This window comes from Cryptotermes secundus, unplaced genomic scaffold, assembly GCF_002891405.2.
Source record: "Cryptotermes secundus unplaced genomic scaffold, Csec_1.0 scaffold363, whole genome shotgun sequence".
Classification (NCBI taxonomy): domain Eukaryota; kingdom Metazoa; phylum Arthropoda; class Insecta; order Blattodea; family Kalotermitidae; genus Cryptotermes; species Cryptotermes secundus.
The window spans coordinates 229,928-257,064 of NW_019737986.1; the positions used below are offsets into that span (position 1 = coordinate 229,928).

The window sequence follows — 27,137 nt, forward strand, 5'->3', positions numbered from 1 at the left end:
GGGACATAAAAGAGAATATATATGTGAGAAAAATATTCATATTTATTTTAAAGGAACTGGATTAATTTGGCCCAGAATAATGACCAACTTTTGAGTTTTTCAAAAGGTGGGCAATTTTTTTATTAGATGAGCAACTGTTCGATTCTCATGGACTGTGCGTGACGCAGGCACATCAGTATAACACGTCTTTGTTCCCTCAAAACCATCACACATACACACTTTATTTATTGCATCACAATATATTTGTCAACAGTAAGACACATAGGCACGGGTCTGTCTTAGCTAAACATGATAGGTATTTAATGCAATGACATGTTCAACACATTGATCTTAGGATGTGGCACGAAGATAATGATTTTGGAACCCATAATCTCTCTGCTACGTGCCAAACTATATCGTTAAATGAACAGATGTTGTCGGTGAAGTTGAATATCAATAGACTGCAAAATTTGCTGGGTAAATATTGCGGTATGGAAATCGCTGATAAGGAACTCACGTTCCCTGGAGGCAAGAGCCCCACATACTCTGAATTAGTCATCCTTCTGTTAATCAGAACAAACCTCAAACCTCCTCCTTTAGCTGAACACATCAAAGGACGTGTGAAAGCCAACATGAGAGTACAGTTCGTGGGTTATGTGGAGCTGTTATTGTGGTTACATTGCGACCAGAAGAGCGCAGAGGTCCAAAGTACGGACACTGGCTAGTGATCCCGTACGGTATATGCAAGTTTATACAAATTCACGAAGGTGAAGACATTGAACTCAGTATACATCCAAAAGAAGACTATACAACGGACTATTCAGAAAAATCGATAGCCCTGACAAGTCTCAAGAATTAAAACTGCGGAACAACTAGTTTCTCTTATATTTTATAGATTCTGAAATTAAGAGAAAAGTAAAACTGATTACCGCTTGATACCATTTGCTTCAAAATATTTCGTCTTCCAGCGTATTATCTAAAACGAATAGATTAAAACAGGCAAAGTAATTAACATAATATCACGTATTGGGTGTATGTCACGCGACAAATAACTTTACGCGGTATTGAATGTAGCGAAATTATTGCACATTCGCTCTTACACTTATATAATTCACAATTTTACAACTACTGCCATCTGCATTTTCACAATACTTCTCCTGCTGTAGTCACTGCCATGCACTCGATAGAACCCGACTCGGCGACTGCTAGATTGAAACTGACTGATTACTCTCTCTCTAGTAACTCATTACTAACTCACTACTGAATAGTGTTCGCTGCTCCTTACTTAGGCTCGGCACGGACAACCCAGAAAACAGTTACGTGATAGGTACCACTGCTGCGTAACGTCGTGTTTACAAAGGCGTTGTTGAGGAACGCTGCCGAGGGTTGTTTATTGCCGCATAGCAACTAGCGCGCTTCGGCTCGGCTCATTTCGGCTCTACTCGTCACGGCAGTGAGAAACACCGCTTTCCTTACTGTTGCGTAACTTGGCAACCGACAGTTTATCAAGGGTCTGTCTTCGTGGTAACTCGTTCCACCTGCCGTTGTCCAGCAACGGTTAGACATGTCACAATAATTTAGAATTAGTATAAAAATAATAAATTTTTCTTCGTGTTATTTGCATGTGGAATGTGTATTATCACACGAAGGGTAGTATATAAATGGACACTGTCCGAAACCAGGGCATTAAAGAGAATATTTAGGCATGAAAGAGAGAGAGAGAAAATGGACAGAGAGACAGAGAAAGGTTATAATGACAAGCTCCATGAATTGTACTCTTCACAAATATTATTAGAATGACCGACTCAAGGAAAATGAGGTCTGTGTGGTGTGTAGCACGGATGGTAGGGATGAAAAATGCATTTAGTGCTGTGGTCAGAAAGTGGCCACTTGGAAAACTAGAGGTAGGTGAGTGGATAATGTTGTGATATGGCAGCTGAAAGAATGAAATAGTGGAGCCAGAAGAGAAGGCCATTGCTAGTTAACGGCCGACAAACTTGTGTCCTCGGCAGTCAACAGGAACGCAACAATAGAATAACTGTTGGAAGCAGTGTTTTCTATACTGTAGCTTGCGAGACTATATAAGGAAAACCAATTGCAGCTTTAAGTCGGTCGAGAATGAGGATATTTGGAGTTGTGGGCTAGGTGCAAGACAGTCGCCAGCCGGTAACGGCATGACCAGAAGAGGACTTTATTGGAATCTGTTACCAGGCAACGTCTGGTGAAGACACAGAACACTTAGCGTGTGCTTTAGTGACAAGTTGCATTTGTAGGTTATCGGGAGCGCTATAATTACATCTGGTTACGAGTTTTGGGAGTCCAGTGAATCCTTTACCAATCCAAACCACGTGCCTAGTCAAATACAACTAGAAATATTAAAAAATTTATTAAGAGTTATAACAGGTGTTTGGGGACTGGATTGTTCTAGCTCAGTAGAAATGGTACAGGCTCTTGTGAAAACGGCAATAAACTTCGACTTTCATTACAGGCATGAGACTGTTAGGTTCTAAGAGAGGGTTTGGCTACTAGTTAGGTAGTTACACAGATGGCACAGTTTACGGTTTTGATTGCATCCCCTGATGAAGATGCAAGAAAATAAATAAAATTTGAAGGAATCAGGGCGGCTCTTCATAAAGCCTGAAGAAATGTTGTACAGGTGTGGTGCTTACTTTAACGTCATTCACCGCTTTGGCGAAAAGACGGAGTGGTTGAGGGCGGTAGGTCATATGCTGTCTGGGCTCGCGACGAAAGACAATCATTGCCGATGTACAATGCACAGTTTTGTAAAATATACAACACAGCGGCTAGCTTGTCTTGCTGGGACACAGAGAGAATGAAGAAGATTAAAAAAACGTTGTCTCAAAAAAGAACCGAAGAACAAGAACGTCATGACCTCCCACTAAGTTCATTCGTCATTTCTGATTTCAGGATTATCCTGAGGCAGTTTTCTTGCGGTGTCTGAGACTGCTTAAAACTCTGTTTTCTTACAGTGTTTGGAGAGGCAGTACATAACGACATGTCAGATTCCGGAAAATGAAGAAAGAAGTAGAGTTAAAAAACAGTATTATCTTCTGGGACGCAGAAGTTCACCTACGTTTCGGAGAAACCTATTCTTCCCATCTTCGGTGTTGAAGTCAAGCAAGAGGAAATAAGTTTGCGGTCTCTATCGTACTATGCGGAGTGGGCATTCTTCATGTTCACAAGCACGAGAACGACTACATATTAAGTCACGCCTATTTCGAATTGCATAAAGAGAAGAAATTTCACTGAATTTTCTACATGAGAAATAGTGTCTAATATTAACTGGCATTGAAAAGACTTCCCAGTTCTAAATATTTTAAACATATCGTCGATTTAGAGTAAATACTCAAATAAAATCTAGTATGCTCCTTTCCACATTTTAGGTGCTCATTCTTTTTATTTCTTTGCTTCTGACACCGTAGAGTCCCAGCCCACTTTAAATTTCACAGAGGTAAACATTTTTTGTAAAAGAGAAGGTGAACACTATTCGAGTTCTCGAAAATTATATATCTCAAACTGGTGGAAGTTTAAAAATGTTCCTGATATGATCCTGCTACATAATTTATAGATTTGGAGTCAGCTGGCAGAATCATTGGGTAAGAGTAGGACTTGAGATACTGGGGGTCTGAACCAAGTACGGCCTCATTCAGATAAGATGGCATGTACGAGTATAAGGAATTTTCTAACACATTGCAACTGGCTGAGTAACTTCTCCATTAATACGGACGATATATGGCTTACAATGCTTAAGGGTAGCTCCATATAACAGAATGTTTTGTGAAAAATCGATAGTTGTTCACCCAGCAAAGAATTTCCTCGCATATTATGGAATCCGATGGTCCATTGCAGCGTCCACAAAAGCAAGCCACTAGCCCCTGTTCTGAGCCATTTCCTTCCGGTTCACACCCCGTGCACACTATTTTCTTATTATTCGTTTTAGTGCTTCCGCTCAGCGTCCTCTGGATGTCTCAACTTGTGTCATGCCTCCAAGTTTTCCGACTAGTTCTCATCTCTGCCATGTGTGCTACATGCCCGTCCCAGCTCATCCTCCTGATTTTATAGCCCTAATATTATCTAGTGGAAAGTCCACTTTATGAGCCTCTTCAATGTGTAATATTTTGCTTCTTCCTGCAACCTTTCCTCTTCTATGTCCAAATATTCGTGTCTGGAATTTCTTCTCAAGGGCCCTCAACCTATGTTCATTTAGGGGCAGAGACCCAGTTTCGTATCCACAGAGAGTCTCGGTTTTCAGTCCTAATTAGCAGTCCTTGAGTCTTGAGTAAGACTATATTTTTTTAAGTTTGAATGTTATTATTTTCTGATAGCAGAACGGGACGACAGCGCAGTCTGAACTGAATGGTACGTATACATCTCCTTCCCTTAATCCAGGCGAAGACATTCACACTCATTTTGAAATAATTTTTCTTACCCTTTATCCCCTACTCGAACTGAATTGTATTTTCAGCATCTGCTAGTGGTCCGAGAGCCGGATGTTCCCCGCACGCAACAATGTTTCGATCTCGCAAACTCGTGTTCTGCCTCGCGCCTTTCTCATACGCCACCAGCACTACGTGCAGCCCACGAGGAAACGTCAATCCCAATTCTTAGAAAAGTAAATCGACTAGGAAACTCGATTTAAATTTGATAAATTTAAGGGGGTACTACGCGCGAATTCACTAAGTTTCTTCTGGAAGCCCTAAGATGCCGATGGAGCGCTGGAGGGTTCCTCAAACGCTTAGAAACGCCTTGCTGCTCAGATGTCACTGCCCCTCCCTCTCTGTACATCTCTGGGGTGGGGGAATGTGAGCGGAAGCAACTTCTCATTATATTAAACACAGGAGAATACCTACCTACAATTTTCACTGGCTCTACATCCCCCTTGGTCCCTGGCCTCTGATTTTCAGTTTCATGATTATTTTAGGGACGGTAGGACTCCTTGGACGAGAGATCAGCTCCACACAAGGCCTCTCTACCTAAACAAAGGACCACACAAACACAGAATAAATACATACACATGCCAAATATCTATGTATTTTGTGGGATTCGAACCCACGATCCCGGCTTCCGAGCGAGCGAAGACAGTATCATGCCTTAGACCGCTCGGCTACCGTGACCGGCAAACACAGGAAAATGCCTACCTTAAATTTTCGCTTGACTTAATGAGATATCAATATTTTACTTGGTTCATTTTCTTGAGGCGAATTAAATTTATAAAATCTCTCCCCGCTTTCAAAAAACCACCTTCATATGGATCTAGTTTTTGTGCTAGATTATGTTGGGTATCCTACGCTTCCGCAGTTCTCGTGTCTCTCTAAGCAAAAGGCAGAAACATGAAACAGCATGCCATAAGAATATAGCAGGACCGAGCATTTCCATCCATGCCTTTTCTTAAAGCAACAAATCGCCCTGCTTACAACACGCAGTTGTCAAAGCATCATTAAATAAACAAAGAAGCAAAGGAAGCGCACATTGACGATTAAGAATAACATCTCCAGCGACAAGAAATAGGCACGCAAAAGGAATTATATATATACGTATACATGTATGTGGTGCAAACTTTCGGAGCATAATTTCGAATCGAAACAGTATAAAACCTCACCCTTAAAAACTGAAGGAGCACAAAGTAAATAAAATCTGAAATTCCACAAATTCAGCGGCTTTGGAAGGAATTGATGTTAATTAAACTGACTCAGCAATGATACTGAACAAATCTACTCTAAACTATGGAAAAGATATTTTAATTGCCGAGTGACAGTGAAGTTTCACTTAAATGTTCCAGTTCGATTCATATGCTTGAAAAACATCCGTGTAGTATTCATCAGTACATACGCGATCTTAATCAAAGCAACAACATCGCAAAAGTGGGCACAGGACTTTAAACTATTCATCTTTATAATATAATATAATATCTTGTTACTCTGTACAGGGACTGATGCTATTTTAAGGTAAATCTCCTGTGGACTGTTGGTGACAATTTCCCTGCCATAACCCAAAAGATACAGGCCGTGTGTGTGTTTGCTCGATAATACAGAGATGACACGCAACATCTCGTGCATTCGTTGTAGGGCTTACGTAAGTAATTCTATGGCGCAGAGCCCTTTATGAGAAACTAACAGCAGATGAGTTACTCAAGAAAATTTCGCATTCTCTGGAGCCCGGAACTTTATTACTGTGTTCACCAAACCGAGCACAGGTCTGTGTCCTGAGCAAGACACGTCCAGTCTATGCCCTTCCACTCTCTCCTACAACCTCTTTCAATATTATCTTCATGTACGCCTAGCTTTTTCATACGAACTCTTCCCGTTAGGTTTTCCGACTAAAATGTTACACGAATTCCCTAACTCTTCCATACGTGCTACATGACTCACCCATCTGGTACTCCTTAATTTGAATATAGTGTTCGTTTTGAGTCTAATACAGGCAGGTTACTGCATGGATTGATAGATAATTTGAAGGATGGATGGAAGGTTGGAATGATTGGTAGATCAGTGGATGGGCAGACTACAAGGTGTGCTTTTGAGATAATCTTTAAATATTTGTCTCGTGAGTGTTTTGAGAGCCACACAACTGACAAATCTTTTCTTTTGTGAGACGGCTTCTTAAATGTGATTTCGTATTTTTCTCATGCATGTACGTATAATACTCCTCTTTGGGTTAATAACTGTGTTTAGTTATTGCTTAGTTCCAATAAATGCTATTTAATAATCAGCACTAAGCCATACACGTTGAAAAGTAAAATACAGTATTCTTTCTTTGTAGCTACTTTCTTTCTTTTGGTAGTTACACATCTTTGTACTTATTATTATTATTTTTTATTATTGCTAGTGGGGTGGGACTAAGTCCCTTGTACTACGGCCACTTCTGGCCTATTGTACCAGCCCCAGTTGATAGGTGAGGGTGATTGTGGAGCAATTGGTGGAATGAAGATTGGCAGGGGGAAACCGAAGTACCCGGAGGAAACCTGCCTTAGCGCCTCTTTGTCCACCACAAATCCCACTTGACCAGATCCGGGATCGAACCCGGGCCGCCGCGGTGGGAAGCCAGCGACTAACCGCTTGAGCTATGGCACGGCCCTTTCTTTGTACTTAGTGGAAACGTAAAATAGCAGGGATAATTCATATTGGAGGAAGAGGAGCACCTGCTTGCTGTAGTGAATTACAAATTTATTTCGGGTGTTAATACAGATAAACCCTTGAAGATAGGATCCAGCTGAAATCTCAGTTGGCGCCAATGGTTCGTTATTCCGTGACATGAAAATAACAGAACTATTTCAGGCTTATGTATCTTCGAATGAAACGCGCTTAAATGATGCTCCATTTCTTCTTATGTCATAAGACTGATATGCACCGCCTGTCGTTTTTGTTACAGTGAACAAACAAACGAAAGTTGTGGGCGAGGAAGGGGAAGGTTTTGAAAATGCTTTTGTAATAACAAAGCTGACGAGCCGTTGTAATGAAACAAGGACGTCCACACTTGTGCCAGCGTCGCGCCGATCTGTTTCTGTTTATTGAATAGTGCCGCGTGCTGAAGAAAAAGCCACGATACTTTGTTTCTCTCGATGGGTATCAACTATCAATTCTATTTACATTCACGCTTCTTGTTACGTTATATTCTTAACCCACTCTTAGACACTCACGGCTCCACTGGAAGTTGTAGTGAAAAACACTCAAATGTAGTATAAGGGCTTTTTGAGTGGTTTGGTGAACCTTGGGGCAGGAGAGAGCTTCTCTCATCTTTGATGGGTTTTATGTGAGATTTAGGGAACAATGTTTGTATACCGCTGCTTCTGAAGAAGGGGAACTCCATCCTCTATCCAGCTGGTTGCAACAGGGTTCTTTATCTGGGGTGGCGTCTCATGGTAGTGAAGGGTCAGGTGGGTCAAATCCCAACCACCACATCAGGGCAAGGCTTGACATTTGAAAACCCCCGGAACGAGAACTGAGTGTTGGTCCCATGAGGGGTGGTGAGATAATGAGGGGTGACAAGAATGAGGAATGGTGACTGGCAGTGCACCAGTGCACTCGCATGTTTTCATTTTTCTTGAAAATATACGCTGGTTCGGCCATTTTAAACTGAAATGCATGTTAATACATGGTACAAGATCTTTGAAACAATGATTATTACCCAAATAATCAAATATTTCTCTTATCTTACAAAACTATAAAGTTCATCGCCACATTGACAAAATCCTCACCACTTCACCGCTTCCTGACTCAGTACAAGTCATTTTGCATTTTCACTCAATATTTTCATAATATCAATTCAGTTATAGCTCTTCCTAGTGGTACTTACATCATGCTACCTACAATTACAACGCGTCTTGTAAAGGCAATCATAAAAGTCGCCATTATTTTATGATTCACTCTTGAGTTTAAAATTTGAAGTACATTTACCCATAGAAAGCTATTTATAAGAAGCGTAGAAGTTCACATTAATTATAAATAAGGAAATGTTGCGGATGTTTGCTCCTAAACCGATAGTTGTTCTGGGCAATAGACAATACGTCGCATAATGCACAGTTCGAAATGAAACCTGTGTATTCAGGTAGGCAGGCCTCGACTCCTCGACGCCGAAGTTCGGTTTCACTTTGTGGAGAAAGTAACCACACCTTACATCATTTTTCTTCGTCCGATATTCCATATTTGTCTGACGTGTGGCAACCTCGGTCTGAAACAGTGTGCCCTCCGATGCGGCACTGGTCTGCAGTCAGTTCACATCTAAGGATACAGTCTTTGTTTCCTTACTGACTGAAATGAAACTGGCTCGGACTTGCTGCTTCTTAAGGTGAATCAACCATATATTGCGCAGGTGCAGTAGGTGAAACTCCCTGAAACGTCATCGTGGAAATTTTCCTTCGGTCATTCCCTAACTGCTTCACAGAGCTGAGAGAACGTTACATTTCATTCTTTAACGCACTTAAAGGGGCACGTAATAACAGTGGGAAATTTGAATAAGAGAAAAATAGTCATATATTTCAGAAATTTCTGTACAAAGAAACTGCTAAATTTTGAATAAACTACGTCCTACACCACGCACAAAATGTTCACGAAAGGCGCTGTAAAACTGCTGAAATCGTTTTTGTTCGAACAAAAGGGGAAAAACTTAGGAATGGAAGGGTTGTGGGAACGGGTGGCGCTACGCATCACAGACTCTGCTTGAATCTGAGGAGAGTGGATCGGAAGTCGGTCCTTCCTTGACTATCCGTCAGTTGAATATATTTGGTTGAAGTTCAATAACTCCAAAGCTGACGATGTCTGACTTCCATCGAGGAATGTATTTAAAATTAATTCACACTGAAGAAAATTTGAAATGTGTTTGAGGCACATGCAATTCTCAATCGTATTTAATGAGCCTATAATGATAATTATAATNGTATATGTTCATGTCTCGTCACTAAAATATAGAACAGCCTTATAACTGATAAAGCGTTCGGAAATGTGAGAGAATTAAAGTGTTTAGGAATTACAGTAACGTAACAAAATTACGTTGAGGATAGAGTTGAGTNAGGAAAGTGTATTACTCTTGAATAATAGAAACATACACGTTTCGGACAATGAGCCCTTTATTCCAAATCATTGTTAAATTAACATTAATTGCCATCAATATTATTTGTATTAAAACAACGTCGATAAAATAATATTATATTAACGGACTGTGAGAAATTACTGAACTTATATTTCATATTAGATTATGAAAATTATATGTGACTAACAAATTTTAGATATAATTTTCAGTATTTCTACCATTTTCCCAGTCTGTTAATTCTATTGTTGTGAGGTATGCCTACATCCAACATACAACATCGTCTACAGTAAGAGAAAATCATTCTCGTGTCTGGAAGAGACAAAGCGCATGGATCTGAAACAGATGGTACACAATGGCGTCCGTTCTTCCCGAAATTGCTAACATTTTCTGGAAAATCTCTTTCTCTCTTGTGTTTGTTTTCTAGAGCACAGAAACTATGGCAACTACGCGTGAGCTATCAGAGAGAAGAGACTGATGCCGGGTTCACAGTGATCGTTAGACCTGAGGTTCACAAGAGAGTGACCATGAGTAACACTATTTTCTTCGGGGAAGTTTATTAGCCTTTCGGGGGGATGAATTGCATCGAACTTTAGTGCTGAAGAGTACTTCAGGCAGGACGCAAGACTATTGTCTACTCTACTTACCTTCTTGTCCTGATAACGGGGATAGTTCGTTCGTACGTAAAGCTGATAAACATATACCAGACCATATGGAGTCACATTACTCCTCAGAGGCACAGTGACGTTACTGACGCAAATGTGTTGTTTGCTTGTGATTTGTTTAGCGACGTTTTCAGTGTCACTGATTGGTCAGCTTGGAATGATAAGGTTACTGAACAATGAATTGGAAATTATTTGAAAGGATAGATCATGGCCTAATTTGAGGTGTCATCCAGGGATTCTTCTGAAGGGGCTAAGGGATGGAACTGGAAGTCTCTCGAATACAAAACAGATGTGTGAATTAACATACTCGCTGAATGTGTTGATGTGGTGGACATAAATCCCTTAGTCGAGCATGAATGCATTCAAATCGCATTAAGTTACATTCACATGGCCTTCTGGAAATATGCATTGCCAAGTACCAAAACCAGGCGAACTTCATGTTCGTGTTTCACAGTGTCTTCAAGCGGAAATTTCGAGAAGTTTATTCTTAGGTGAATGTGTTCCGATGTGCTAAGCTTCGTCCGCGGAACTTCGTAAGTTACATTCATCTAGAAGAATGAGTTGGGCAAGGCATATAAGAACCACAGTGAAGCACGCAGAATTTTAGTTAGGAACCCGAAGGGAAGAAGACAGTTAGGAGGCAGGCGTAGATGAAACAATAATAATAAAATTGATCTAAAAAATAAGATGTGAGAACCTTCATCTGGTTCAAGGCAAGATCCACGGACAGGTTCTTGTGAAATTTGCAATAAACCTGAGATGCATTTCAATGTTTGGCGATTTTATTGACCACTACATTCTCGCCTTGAGCTCCGCTCTGTTCAGTGACGTATGAAGAACTGCTTCAGGATAAATATTTCCGGGATATATTTTGCATTGCATGATGTTCAGGACATACTACAGAAAGACCTGCATTAGGAAGAAGGTGCATATAGAACTCGTGCGTGAATGTTGTTATGCAGAAGGACAACGCCGTCTGCGTATAGCACTTAGCGATGAAGGACACGTCCCGGATTTCTTAATTCATATGCACGATGAGGCGGAGAAGAGGAATTCATAGAGGATATTGGTGGGAAAGCCAGAAGGAAAGAGCCATTAGGAAGACAAAGACGTAGTTGGGTGGACAATATTAAAATGGATCTTAGAGAAATAGGATTGGATGATATGGACTGGATTGATCTGGCTCAGGATATGGGCCAGTGATGGGCTCTCAAGTACACGGTAATAAATCTTAGGGTTCCATAAAATGCTGGGAAATTCTTGAGTAGCTGCACAATTTGCGGCTTCTCAAGAAGGGCTCAGCTCCAAGAGTGAGTGTGATGATGCATTGTCATCGAGAATGATCCTTATGTTTACTTTTACGACTCAAACCCAATTTTTAGCTACCATCCAGGAATATTATCGCAGAAACTATGGGATAGTCAGGATAGGCAATTTCTGGACTGAGATATGCAACTGATATTCTTCAAATGCTGAAGCATGTAACCGCGGCCTTAGGTTTGAGTTCATAAGTGACACGGAAAATATAATATCCGAAACCAATTGTCACCTGCAGTGGCATTACCTTAAACTTCTCCTGACTCATTTATAAACGTTTCAAACACACGCATGCGCAATAGGAAATCTAATTCACGCGTTCTCTTTTCAGATGTTTCTTTCAGCTCGGAGTATCCATGGACTCTCCATTCATACACTTCTATGAACTCTTTTTATTTATGACTTTTACAATCCCACAGCATCTCCAGGGAAGGCCTCGTATCGTTCTCTAATCCCGATTAACGAGTTCGACTCAGTTTCGTGATATAGGTACAGAAAATATAAAATTCCTTAAAAGGCATTATTTAAAATAAGTTCTATTGGATTCAATGGGCGCCAACAAAAACTTCACTGTTTGCAATATGAATATTTATTAGACTCGTAAGAATTGCCAGTATTCGAATATTAAAACGGATTGGCAAAATAAATAGTCGCAATGTAGTTCATTAGAATTATTGCAAATCCATCTCCAAGTGTTAAGTGTAGCATAAATATATTTTTCTTTACATTATACGCAGGTTAAATATATTTATCTACTGTACGAACTCTGTAACAGTTAATCGGATAAAAGCTTCTCACAGCTGTTACTATGAAAATTACTCCTCTCTGACTGAAACGCCATGTAATCAGGTAGGGGTTCACCCACGTTTCAGAGGAACTTATTGCCTCTATCTTCAGGGTAAATATGTAAGCGAAGCGAGAAAACAGCAAGAAAGAGCTCTGCTTGCCAACTCCTTATTTTTGGGTTCTTTTACGGAATTTTCTTCTGTCTTAAAAATGGAGATGTACTTCCCTCCGAAACGTCGGCGAACGTTTACCGGACTGCATGACGTTACATTCTAGAAGTCAGTGTTTTCCTACTACAGTTTGTTAGAGGCTGTTGTTGTTTTATTCATGTCTTATTTAATGACGGTGTAATCAAATAATTCAGACTACGTACCGTTGACAGTAGGACGACCAGGCAGTATTTACTGAATCGGGGAAGATGTAGAAGGCTGTGAGAGGTGCCTAATTCAGGTAATTTTTTGCAGGCTTCCATTCCTAAGACAGAACTCGGGACCTCTTGATTAAGAAACAGAGGTACGATGAACTTGCTCTGAAGCATCTGTTCTCTCGGTACAGCAACTAGGTAAGCGACTGGGCGGGCCGCGCCATAGCTCAAGCGGTTAGTCGCTGGCTTCCCACCGCGGCGGCCCGGGTTCGATCCCGGGTCTGGTCAAGTGGGATTTGTGGAGGGCAAAGTGGCGTTACGGCGGGTTTTCTCTCAGTACTTCGGTTTCCCCTGCCAATCTTCATTTCACCAAATTCTCCATCATCATAACCACCCGGGGCAGGTACAATAGGCCAGTGAGTGGCCGCCGTGCCGAGTGGCCCCAGTTAGACTGGGCGACCGAGAAATCAGATCGCGGTTCCCGGCAAGTACATTATCCCTTTGCCATGGCATCGAGACCGGCCAACACACAGCCTCCTATATAAAGGGTACAGGGGGCTGTTTCCCCGAGGATAGAGAGGAATGTACTTGTAGCTGTAAGCGCACATCCATCTAGTGTTTAAGTTAAGAATGATGGAGCCATACCTACACTCCCTCATGCGTCTTCAGGACGTGGTACTGAATTAATTAAGCACAGGAATAATTATGTTTTGTTCTCATTGAAACTGTAGGCTTAGCATTTAAAAAGAAAGCGAATATTTCACTACTAAATAATCGAATAGTTTTTACAACTTCTTAAAAGAAAATAACCTTTATGTGTTAACGAAGGAGATGAAATTATCCACCCACCACGGTAGTTGCTCATCTGCTCTGCATCTAGTAACAGACTAAAATAAATCGACATAAAGTTTATTAGTGTGTGAAATTGTATATGATACGGTGGGATCCTGTCGCAGAACAGCAGGAAGTTGACACATAACTTGCCTGTAGAAGAGGGGCGGGCAATTATATTTACTCGGAGCCGAGTGATCGCCGGGCGGGAAGGGTCACGAGCATGGATGCATGATACGGGCTCTTCATATCGACTGAGCGTACGTTGCAAGCATGTCGGTACCCGAAGACATAAATACAATTTTAATGATTTTTAATTCGGACAGAATACGATAAAATCCAATTAGATTTCTAAAGACCTTAAGACCACGCAGTAAACGTAATGTCGAATGAAAAATCACTCGATTTTCTGATACCCAAGTCTAGAAATTGTAGAGGAGAGGACAGTAAGGTGGAATCTTGCTGCTATTGCAGAACCCTAGTGAAACTCTGCCAATCGACGTGGCATCTAACACAGAATATCAGTACACATTCTTCAGTTCAATTGACCGGTACAGGTGTTCATTTCTGATTTTACCGAAAAATAATTACTGTCCAAGTTTTGCAATCGAGCAGTCTTATTTAGTTTTCACAAACGAAGGAATCAAAGCTCATAATGTAATTTGCTTAATATTATTTAATATACTGAATACTCATTCAAATTTGAGATAATACAACTTAAAATACTGAAACGTTCCTATTCCGTTCAAATCTGCTGAAAGAAGAAAAGCGATTTTTCTTTAATACAGAAAATCCAAAAAGCACATATTTATAACGGGTGCAAACCCCCGCGAGCTTTCACAGTTCTGCACCGGGTGCAATACCGGAGAACATGCACTGGTGCATGTGAAGTATTTCATTTCACAATAAGCAAACGTCTTCGGAAGGCTCAGAATCTTTTTTTCAGTTCAAAACGGTCCATATCAGCATTAACTTGGTAATTGAAAACAGTTTCAAATGTCACTTCTGTTACTTGGCTACCCAGAGATATCCCTGTAGAGTTTAACCGCAATTTTCTGCCCGGATAGTTGAGTAACGTCGCAGTAGATATGCAGCCACTCTGCACAGGATTCAGCTGTCGCATTGCTGCAGAGGGGATACTTCCCCTTTCTTTCGTTCTCAATACTAAACACGCGCATTATCCATTATAACGTATACAGAAGAAAAACTGGAAACTGTTTATGTGATCTCTTTTTCATAAAGTCAATAAGGTTCCAATCTGGGCTTTCAGAAAAATCAAACGAAAACACAGGAAACTAAAATGCATTCGCTCTCTGTTTGCCTGTAAGTGATTGCAATGCATTCTGGTTGCTTCTCTGCAGAAGATACAATTTGTGGAACAACTGTGATAATGTACATATCAACATGAAATTCCAACATGGCTAATACTAGAGCCCTCCATTGAATATGATCCTAAGCTTGTTTCATTCAATTCCCGCCATCATATCCCGTCTCTTTACTATTGTCCTCACATCTTCTCCTCGGCCTTTGAAGCGGTCGCTTTCCAAGGAGTCTTTCTACCAGAGTTTTGTTCTGTACTTCGTGTCTCTTCATCATAGCTGCAGAGTTATATATCTAGCCAATAATAGCTTCCTGGATTTCATCAGACTTTGTCGCTACGTGAAAAATACCACAACAACGTGAGACATCTTCATAGACAAAATAAATATTAAACACCTAACTGCACACATACAAATACAAAAACTACCTGCGAGGAATACACAGGTATATACTAAGATAGCCATTTACACGGCAATTAATAATATCCACAAGACGGAAGTTGGAAGAAGGGCTCCCACACGACACGTCGACCCATGACTACGACCTGAACGATAACATTAAGTTATTTTTAGTTTTAGCTAATTTTCAAGACTACTTTTAGCAATAAACTTAAAACTGAATATATAATTCGACGAGTTATTTAACTTAAATACTTATTTAGAAGTTTTTAATAACTTTCGAACCAATTTGGAGACGCATTACATTAATAAATTTGTTAATACTAAATAATAAAATTCATAAGATAATAGGGTTTAATTTTTTCTAATTTTAGGCAACAACAGCGCATCACTAAGATTTTACACATAATATTAATTTACATTTTCCAAAAGATATATTCGCTGTAATAATAATAATAATAATAATAACAACAGGATGTAAAATATTGATCCATATTAAGACAACTCAATTCCAGAACTTGATGATGACATAGACAAAGTCGAAATATCTAGCGTATAGTTTCGCACAATAAGTGAACAACAGTGACACAGCAGCACTTGCATTTGTCTCCATCTTGAAGACACTTCATGCTGCGCCAACGGCCGGCCAGTTCACACGATTCGTTATGCTAACTGCGTGTCCAGTGTAAACAACGACTGTTTCACTTTAGTCTCCTGACTTCAGCCTGCTTAGGCATATATACCTCTCCGAGCACTTTGGTTTCAAACAGACTTAATTATATTCTCTCGAAATAAGAGATCATATTTTACAACCACATCCAACAATGGACAAAACAATTATGACGTATCTTCTTTTGGAAAGCAGGCGGAGCGGCAGCTGCTTCAGAACTGAATACTGACAAGTATGTCCTTTAATTTATTCAATAATTTCAACAGCACTGCCCATGTCGTTCTTCCTGGACCCGGTGTGCTTTTGACATCATAATAAGTAACATAAGCGGTTAGGTAGGGCGGTCTGTTCCGTCTCCACACACGAGACCGTTTCCTATTAGTTTGGACTCTACGAGTAGCAACGTATTTGTTTTATTGCTAGTGGGGTGGGACTAAGTCCCTTGTACTGCTGCCACTTCTGGCCTATTGTACCAGATCCAGATGATAGGTGAGGGTGATTGTGGAGCAATTGGTGGAATGAAGATTGGCAGGGGAAACCGAAGTACTCGGAGAAAACCTACCCCAGCGCTACTCTGTCCACCACAAATCCCACTTGAACAGACCCAGGATCGAACCCGGGCCACCGCGGTGGGAACCCAGCGACTAACCACTTGAGCTATGGCGCGGGCGAGTAGTAACGTAACATAGAATTCGGTTCCGATTAATTCCTATGATGCATCTCACCGAACTGGAACTCGAGAGCTTTCACATTAACAACGAAAGGTAACCATATGGACAGACGCGCATAGCAGAGAGTTTCTTTACTTGTATAAACCGGAGTGCAACATCAAAGAAGACCTTTTGTGTCACACCATTAAGAATAATTATTTTCTCTGTTTGGAGATCTGCGTTTACTAATAATAAATTATGAAATGAATAAAGACAGCGAGAATGTTAATATCACCAATTGTGCGTTAAAATCAAAGAAATACTGAAACCGGATTACGAAGTCCAGAATTAAGTATGTAAGATTTGAGGTTTTCACGGCGGTGACTATGGAGAATGCCGTCTTCTAGGATATAGCACCGTGTAGATCTTGTGTGAATCGAAGTTTCGGAGGAAAGTATCGTCTCCATCTTCAGGGTAGAAAAATCCGAAAGTGAAGAATCAGCTCGAGGAGGTGGCTGCATAAATATACTTTCTACCCTGAATATGGAAGCGATACATTCCTTCGAGACGTCGGTTTACTCAAGATCTACACGGCGTCAAATGTGAGAAGACTGCATTTTTCAGAGTTCAGCACTCAGCAAGAGGGATACAATGAGTGAGACAAGTAGCCACACGGAAGAAATTAGAAACATACCAGGTTTGAAGGCAAGAAATCACTTGGGAGAATAAGATGTAGATGGGAAAATAATATTAAAATACATCTTAAAGAAATACGTGTAAGAAAATACTGATTGAATTTATCTGGCTCAGGATAGGGTCCAGTGGTTAACTCTTAGGAAAACGATACTGAATCCTCCGGTTATACGAGTACAAGAGGCGGAGAATTTGTGACCGTTTCAGTGAATATTAGTTTCTCAGGAGGGACAGCCGGTTAGTTAGTTAGTTAGTTAGGAAATCCTATTTGTATAATTGCGGTTAAAAATTGCCTTCGTTCCCGCTTATGGTCAAAGATGCCGTTGAAACTGCAGTAAAGAGACCGCAAGAACATAACAGTATTCACTACATCATTTATCTTATGTACAAATAGGAATAGAAATGTTTTCCAAACAGTGAGACAGACGCTAATCCTCTATCTGATGACCTTCTCCTGCTCGTTCCAGAAAGGGAGACTCATTTCAGAAAGACGACGATTGTGTGTTGCTGGTCTGAGGCTAAAAGACTGTGAATAGCTTTATTTTTTACAGGATCTCTGCCAAATAAGAAAGAAAAAATGGGGGCAGTGATGAGGTCTAAGGGTGCTGCTTACTGAGAGGAGAGGGTGAATGAAATTTCTGTAAAAACATCACTGAACTTCCATCAGAGGAACGCATGCGCGATGTCAATACTTTTTTTTTTTCTGGGGAAGAATCTGAAGTGTTGATAGAATTGCGCTACGGTCCACGGAGGGAGGGGGAGAAGTGGATGTGAGTGGGTGACGGCTGCTCCTGTTCAGTCGCTTCTGGGTCCCACTGCTCTGCGGAGGGAGGTAACACGCGCGGCGCGCGACCCGAGTTTACGGACTTCGTAATGCAAATTTCAATCGCAGTGTGCTTGAACTTGTTACTGAAACATGTGCTAGTTATGGCCCAAAATTTTGTGTGAATTAGGATTCTTATAAGTTCCTAATGGACATGGGTGTCATTCCGAAAAGACGTCGGGCTGTCAGTGACACACCAGACACCCTCTCAACGCAGCCGCAGGTGCCTGAGCTATCAGATGAGCATAAGCAAGGTGAGGTATCTACATACAGCTTATAGTAATAGCGCTGATATTCGATTTCGCCGTTACCATAAGAGTTACGCTATCAAACGGCGTTCCTTGTTTACAAATCTCAGTATTTTCTGAAATTTTTAAAAAAATTAAAAAAAAAATCCTACAGTTACGGAAATTAGTACTTGGTTATACGTAAACCCGTCATGACATGACGTAACAATGAAGTGACTTGTCGATGCTTAGAAACAATTAAATGAATTAAAAATCTGTCCCACGTAGAAAACAATATTTTTGTTACCCCATTTAGAAAATTTCATTATTATCACAACGAGTTTGATATTAAAATGATATTTATTTTCTATTACTGAATATCTTCCTGTAGAATATTCCTATCAGGAATTTATATTTAATAACACTGCTTTTATATAAATCTGTAATATCTATTGTTTATTTGCTTATTTGGGCACAGGGTATGTCAGAATATTTCTATGAGTGATGAGTTGGGAAGGCTCATTACATTGCACAGCGAGCAGCTGATCCAGAATGCTTGTCACTGGGTACTGCGTAAGAGAAGGGACAAAAATTAACGTTAATCCTTAGGAAAACAGACGTAAGAGAGTAGGACAAGAACAGGCGCCTCTGACAGCAGGATTATGGTGCTGATACCATGTCAAGAAAATATTAGTGAATAATGAAATTTCTTTATTCGCAAAGATAAACGTGAGGTATAAAGAACTGAACTAGTTAACATCTGAACGACGCGTTTACAGCGGTGGAAAATACAGGCCTGATTTAAGGGCTATTCCGACTATGGAGGATGTCGCTATCAAAACTATTACGTTCCTTTCCATATAGAATTTACTTATAACCGGGATAATTTAATCGGCATAGCTTCTAGGCTACGGACTGGATGACCGAGGAATCGGGGTTCGACTCCTGACTGGGGCAAGGTATTTTTAACTTCCCCCTTAAAGTCCATACGGGCTCTGGGGCTCACCCAGCCTTCTGTAAAACGAATGATGTGGCAGAGTGGTGCTGCTGACCACTCATCTCCATCTGACGTAAATGAGTACGAAGCTATACCTCCATTGCCCCATACACCTACATGGCGCGGTGCGTAATTAATTAAGCCCAGGAATAATTTTACCGTCTTCTGTACAGAATTTACGTAAGGACGTCTGTTGAAAATGGATTCAGCGACGATTTTTGAAAAATGGTCGAGTTAAGATTTGACAAACTTCATTTCTCGTTTTTTTTCAATTTTCGCGTTCTGTATGGAAAAAAGTTAGCAAATCCCTCCTGAACCGGAGCATGAAAATACCAGGAGACTTACGGGCAGCTGGGCCGTACCAGAGGCGCCAGGGAAAGACCGATTCCATTTTAGGTAAGTAAGTCCGAAGCAGAATTGTGGACAAGCTAATAGTCGCTTAACTGATCAAGAAATTCCCCTCCTTTTACGGCAGCCGAAGATGAAGTACTGCAGGATTTGAAGTTCTCACAGTCGCGGTCATGAAGTGTACTGTTCTCTGGGATGGACTGCACGGCGTTACAACTCTTCATTCATTGCTGTGTTCACTAGCAGCTCCTAAGGCAAATGAAGCAGCCCACGTCTTTCTATCCTATTTCTCTATGATCCACTTAAGTAGTGTCCTCCCTCCTACGCCTGGCTTTCCCGAGAGGTCACTTCCTTCAGGATGACATTAACTCATCATACCGTATTATTTATACTAAAATAGCATTATTATACTAATGAACTAGAAGTCGGATATAGTTAAATATAACTTAATGAAATGAGCATATCCGCTCAGTAGAAACTAGTGACCAATGTCTGTTAAGATAATTACATCCTTTATCTTTCACGGCGAAGTCCCCGGACAGCCCCTTAGATTGGAATAATATTGTATTATAATTCAGTTTCCGGAGTAAGAGGAGATTGAACTCGGGTAATGCTTGCTACCATTCAGACCAGAACCTCTTGTCGTCTCGTCTCCTGTCGAAAAACATAAAAATTAGAATATACAAAACTATAATTTTGCCTGTGGTTCTATATGGGTGTGAAACTTGGTCTCTGACATTAAGGGAGGAACACAGACTGAGGGTGTTTGAGAACAGGGTGTTGAGGAGAATATTTGGACCGAAGAGAGATGAAGTGACAGGAGGTTGGAGAAAACTGCATAATGAGGAGCTTCATAACTTGTACTCTTCTCCAAGTATAATTAGAATGATCAAGTGAAGAAGGATGAGGTGAGCAGGGCATGTAGCATGAATGGGGGAGACAAGGAATGCATACAGGATATTGATGGGAAAGCAGAAGGAAGGAAACCACTGAGAAGACTAAGGGCTAGGTGGTTGGGCAATATTAAAATGGATCTCAGAGTGATAGGATGGGATGGAATAGATTGGATTGATCTGGCTCCGGATAGGGAGCAGTGGAGGGCTCTTGTGAACACGGTAACGAACCTCCGAGTTCCATAAAATTTTGGGAAATTCTTGAGTAGCTGTAGATTTGGCTTCTCCTCAAGAAGGGCTCAGCTCCATAAGTAAGTAAATTCAGTTTCCAGATGCATCAATCTTTAATAACACTAAATTTCTCCATAAAACTCGCATCAGAATGTAGGTGTGTGTATTCTCGTACTTAATCTTACATTCAACATAAGAGTGAATATCAATACTGAAACATTACTTAATATTTGTCTATGATTTCACACACTTATCCGAATACTGAATATCCAATGCATTCAGCCTCATTCGCAACGGTGTATTGATTCAGAAATTTAAACTTATTCTTGTTATCGCGTGTGGTTTCACTGTTTATGGACTTTGTACTCTGTATGCCTTCCGGAGCTCGCCATCCCAGGCAAAGACATCAGCTGCATGATGTATATCGCGCTCAGGACGTCGTCACTGGTTGCCAAGAGACGATTTCGTCAGTAGCAAGGCACAGTCCTTACCCAACTACGCACCGAACATTACGGCCGAGTATTTAGAACTCCTACTTCATCTTCTGAAATCCTAGGTTAGATCTCGGTCTGGAAATAGGGTATCATGAAAGAAATTATTCGTTATTTTCTTCAGTCCCTCCAGGTGAATTACGGAATAGTGCCTTAAAATTACGCTACGTGAAGAAGTTAAGTGCAGATTAATTCCCTAGAAAGCGTGCTTCTGTTCAATGCAGACTCCTTTGTATGTTCAACTCGTACCTTGAAACAAAAGGATTAAAATATGGGCAAATAAACTACAGGATACCCTGCTTATACCAGTGTGAAACTTGGTACCTCGCACTAAGGGAAGAGTGTGGGTTCGGGACGGCTGAGAATGGGTGCTGAGGAAAATGCTTGGGCCCAAGGGAGAGGAGATAAAGACAAATTTGTATACTGAGATATTGAATAATTTATATTAAAAAAAAAGTAAAGCTATCCCTGTACCAGGCCGTGAAGGCCCATAGGGTTGTGAGACGTTGAGGGTCCCACATTATCTAGACAATCGGCTCAAAGATGGCGGTAAGGTTGTGAGCCTTCCGCGCCGGCCGCGCTTTACTCCCCAGGAAAATTATTTAATTAATTCCTGGTACTCATTTCTGTTAGAGGCTGAGTCGACCCCAGGGCCATAGTGCAGCTGGAAGGATTAGGTCAATTGAAAAAAACCCAATGACCTCATCGGGACTTGAACCCGCGACCTTCCGGCTTGTAGCATAGTGCCGCAATCAACTACGCTACCGCGTGCCCTCACAATTTGTAACGTTCACCAAACAATATTCAGTTATCAGATCAAGAAGGATAAAATGGACAGGGCGTGCAACAGGTATGGGAGAAGCATGAAATCCGTACACCAGTTTGGGATATAGATTTCCGCTCCTACTAGGGGCAGTGAAGCCCATAATGAAATTGTGCTGCTTAATCTGACATCATGTTTCGACAAGAAACTTATCATTTGTATGGTTATAACATTTATTTTGTCTAGACTTCAGTCCTATGGTCAGAGGTCGTTTGTAACCAACTCGTTTGCTTAACAACAGTCTGTTGTCTCTAAACAGGACTAATTATACACAAAATTTATCAAACGCGCAGTAGTGGTCTAGATGTCGTACCCACAGGTGACTTAATTTCCTGTGATTATAGCCGATTCTGCTAACCAGGAGCTTCAGATCCTTCAGAAATAAAAAGAGGGTGCCTAAATAAAAATGGGGTTGGGCACGTAGTACTCGTGAAATATTTGAGAAATTCATACACATTTTAGCTGGAACAGCTGAAAGAACGAAATAAGTCTGAAAGTTCTACATGCAGATAGAAAATATTGAAAGGAATCTTAAAGAGAGAGGATGTGAGGCTGTAGACTGGATTCATCTGGCACAGCATGGAGACCAGTGACGGACTTTTGTGAATGAAGTAAGGAAGATTCGAGCCCCATCAAATGCTGCGAATGTTAGAATATTATGTAACAAATATATGAAAGAAAGTTGTGAATGTGTACTAATTAAACTACTACTATTAGCTTCTCAATATGGATTCTGTCCCATAAAGTTCGAATCTTATAAACTGGTGTTTTCGGCTTAAAATGTTTACCCCTCAAGAGACATGTGTTCGAAAATTCTAGCACAATACGTACTTAATTGAATTTAGCAATTTATGTTGTTGGCGATGCTACGGAAAGAGAAAAATTCATTTTAGAACAATCTTCAAAGAGCAGTGTTATTTTTCTTATTGCCCTCTGTCCGTTCTTTCTGTCGCAATGTTTTCTCTTGCACACGTACAACTGCAATTCGGCTGGGCGAATGTTCATAAAATCTGATATTCGTATGTTTTGTAACTTCGCCGATCCAGCACTTCGCGCGCAGAACAATGAAATGTATATCTGGATACTGCTCAACGCACCGAGGTGCTTATAAGCCATAGGGAAACAGGCTTACTTGTTTCATGACATACGAATTATTGTGGTTTCTCTGAAGAAAGGACACGAAGTGCACGTGTCTGAAGAGAAAGTCGCCGAAAAAAAATCTTAATTTTAAGAAGGCTATAGAAAACAGACAATGAACTGTGTTACACGATGAGAAATGTGATGTATGCAGATCGTCTGCTGCAATTGGATAGACATGTAGCTTGGGCGGGGAAGACAAATGCACACATCTTCAGAAGTGCCTGGGTCTTTAGAGCGGCCGATTGGAAAAGGAGAGGAAGATGGAAAAATAAGAAGAGACTTCTTCACGAAATGAGTTCTGAGGTTGAAAATGGTCAATATCATGTCCAGCGGCAGGCTTTTGTATCAACGGCGCTGAACATTCTAATTCTACTGCTAGAGACTTAGAAAGCCGTAACTTACGTTTTGGCTTCTTTGCACGCATCTGAGCGAAATGGAGACTGTTTCCTGTGGATGTCTCCTCTGCACTATTCAAAGCCATTCCGTGCGTTCCATGTGTAAAACAAGATGGTGGATTTGGGGGATTTCGTGTTGGGTGTGGGGAAGAGCTCTTTTGACTAGTCGGAGCCGGTTTTTTCATCCGAACAGCCAACATTTTTATTGTGCTTTTTTACACGTGTACAAATTCTGAAAATTACATACTCGCATCTACACCGTTACAACATACATCACGACCGCTTGTTTCATGTTAGAAAGTAATAGTTCTCAAGAAAATTAATGTTATGGATCTACATGAAACTTTTCCGAAAAAGTTCGGTTTCGGTTCGTATCAGGGCCCACGACCGTTAATTTCTGATTTCTAGACCGGAACCGCTATTTCCATGAAATAGATCCTCGGTTATCCTCACGAGGCTGAGTGGACCCTGTTTTAGATCCAATACTTCTCAGAAAATCTGGTAGCTCCGAGAATCGAACGCTGGTCTCAGGATCTTTAGCCAGGAACTCTGACCACTAAACCACAAAGGCACTATAACTTTATAAAAATATTCCTGATATCTTGGTTTAACATGCTTAAAATACGAGAATCAGAAATATATCCAGATATTTTTAATTGGCGTTGCCTCTAATGTATTTCTATATTGCATATGCTAAGATATTTTAGTTTCCATTTCTGCTACATAGTTCAGAACAACAATAATAATATGAAATATAGAATGTATCTTCAGTACATGAATCCAGTATCATAGAGCAAAAGCAATGTTGCCAAATATCATTTGTGAAATACGGCATATAATTTTAGAAATCTCTTTCCTTCATATCGCAATTCATAATTCTGAACACCATAATCTAAACATGAAAGGTTATTATGTTACAGAACATAATTCGCTATAACTGTCTTTGTGAATGTCTGATTATACATAAATATGATATGTTATCTCATTTGAATGATCTATATAAAACAAACCGGTTTAGGAACGGGACAAGATTTGTCAGATATGAACCTCTCACAGCACTGACTATGAAGACGGCTGCCTTCTGGGGTGTAAGGCCGCGGAGTGTGGTAGACATTAACAGACGTTTCGGAAGAGTGTATAACTCTGTCTTCCTACGGGAACAGCCTTTGCATAGGGAATGTTGGTGGGACTCGTGAGTGGAACAAAGGGAACCCAACATCTGCAACTCAATTCGGACGGGATCACACGGTAAGTACGTCAGGAAGGCGTGACTTCCACAACTCGACTCTGACAGACGCCACTCTCGTGACATGGGTTCGTATCCAGCAGGATGAGCAGGCAAATCCGCGCTGCAAAAAAAAAAAAAAACTACCACGACTGCTAAATAAATTCCTGCATCGTTAATATTTCTGTTTAAAAGCATGGCGTACAGAGCGAAACTTTCCTGAGATGATCCCTAGCAACGACATTGGCTGGTCTTGCCATAGCTCAGGCTGTGAGTCGCCGGCTTCTCACCGCTGAGGTCCGGGTTCGAGCCAAGTTAACATCATGTGGGATTTGTGGTAGACAAAATGGCTCTCGAGCAGGTTTTCTCCGAGGACTTCGGTTTCCCCTGATAATTCTCGTTCCACCGACTGCTTCACATTCATCATAACGTACCCTCCGGGGCTGGTACAATAGGCCAGTTAGTGGCCGACGTACCAAAAGGACTCAGTCTCACCCCACCCCTAGAAACTAAAGAGAAACTAAATTCGTGGGATCTGATGAATGCATGTATGACCCTCTTTTTCGCTTCTATTTATATCGTAACACAACTTAGCTTTCTTGGATTTGAGGTTCTCACACCAGCGGCTGTGAAGGGTTTTATACGTATTCTAGAATATAACACATTTTAGTCCGGTGAAACTCAAACGACGTTTCGAAGAATGTATCGTGTCGATCTTCAGGCTCTAAGATGTAAGCTTTCCCGAAAGCAAACAGAGCTTTCTGCCTGATTCGTGGTGCATTCTTCCTTTACTTATGCTTCGACCCTGAAGACAGAAGCGACGTGTTCCTTTGAAAAGACGGAGGGCTTTCGCCGGAATACAGATAGGAGTATAGCGTTTCAAAACTTATTTTTCTTATGATACGCATGGAAGCCGAAGAAATGTAGAACAGAGACTGAAGGCTAACGAGGCACTGACGGACTCGACATACGCGACTGCGGCAGCGCTCTCGAGGGCTGGTGCTTTGCGAGGTTCGCGAAGAAGCGTCACGGAATAGTATTCACAGAAAATTCATGATAAAGTTCCAGGCATCACTGCATAGTACAAAAATATACTGTGCGAATATGCCGAAAGGATGGAAGATGTACCCGTACGAGAGATCGGAATTGTGAGCCACTGGGATGAAACAAAATCAAGGTCGGAAAATCTGTTAAAAGATGAACTAATAACAGCAATGTTCATTTTCGGAATGAGATGTAACCTGAAGCAAAGTGCTTGACGTTCGGGGTTCTTGGGTATGGATGTGCACACAGAGGGGTTTCTGTAGTTCTCCTCAGGGACCACGTTCGAACCCATAATGCCAAGGCATAAAGTTTGCAGCTGCTGTGACGTGTACGGGGTATTAATAGGCAGAGACCGATATTTTAATGCTATTCAGGGCGGTTTGCCGTGTTTCCAGTTTCCGTCCTAATACTTTCCCTGTGGGCGGACATGCGACACCGACTGGCAGGATCCGCAAGCTTCCCGTCGTACCTCCTCTCATTTCACAGCTCGTTATGATATCGCAGCAGAATACATTTGTGGGTAGACAGCCGAAGAAGAAAGCAACGGTGGAAGGAATGAAAAATAGGAACAAACCGTGAAAGAAAGGAAGCGAAAAATAAGAAAAGGAAGAGACAAAGGTTGAACGGAATGAAGAAGGGAAACAAAAGAAAGAAGAGGGCAAAACGATAACATATTAAAAAATGCAAACGAGTAGGAAGGAAAGCAGGAGAGTCAGAAACAGTTTCCTGTAATAATTCTCTGACCTCAGAAATGGAGTCATTTCACCGACTAGAAAATTTCATCATATTTTACCTCGGCACTAGACAGAAGTGAGTCGTCAGTTTCACGTTCCGGCCGCTTTACACCCGAAGAAAATGTCCCCAGTACCTACTGGTTAGAACGCTGGGTAGGCCTCTGGGTCTGTCTGGATGCTGTGGAGTAGAGAAAAATTCCTTTCCCTTGACGGGAACAAAAACCCGGCAGTGCAGCCTGTCACTATACCGACTGATCTATCCCGGCTTTTCAAACTTCAAAAGATACAAAAATAACGTTCATTGGCACTGCTGAAACGTCTTGTTTGCTGGACGGGGAGGGGTGGAAGACAGAACTTCAGGACGCTGAGATAGTCTCCGCGTTCAGGGGGTGGGGAAATGTAACAAAAAATGGAGCTAACAACGCCGAACGGGATGTGAAGCATTCTCGGGAGCTTCGAGCGATTTTATTGGTATTTTCTCTTGGCTGCTTCTACTTCTTCTTCTTACCTGAACCGAGTTATTTATGAATGAACAGTTTATGTATGACAA

The 27,137-nt window shown here is 41.1% G+C and overlaps 1 protein-coding gene across 2 annotated transcripts in view; it reads left to right on the forward strand.

The window, feature by feature from the left end:
• The first annotated feature begins 18,002 nt into the window (after positions 1-18,002).
• The window catches only part of LOC111870603 (BDNF/NT-3 growth factors receptor), a 149,107-nt gene continuing 139,972 nt past the window's right edge, over positions 18,003-27,137 (forward strand). For both annotated transcript variants that reach the window (XM_033753926.1, XM_023863025.2), the window contains exon 1: positions 18,003-18,293. In XM_033753926.1, coding sequence (XP_033609817.1) covers positions 18,188-18,293 — 106 coding nt within the window. In that variant the 5' untranslated portion in view covers positions 18,003-18,187. The remainder of the gene's footprint in view (positions 18,294-27,137) is intronic.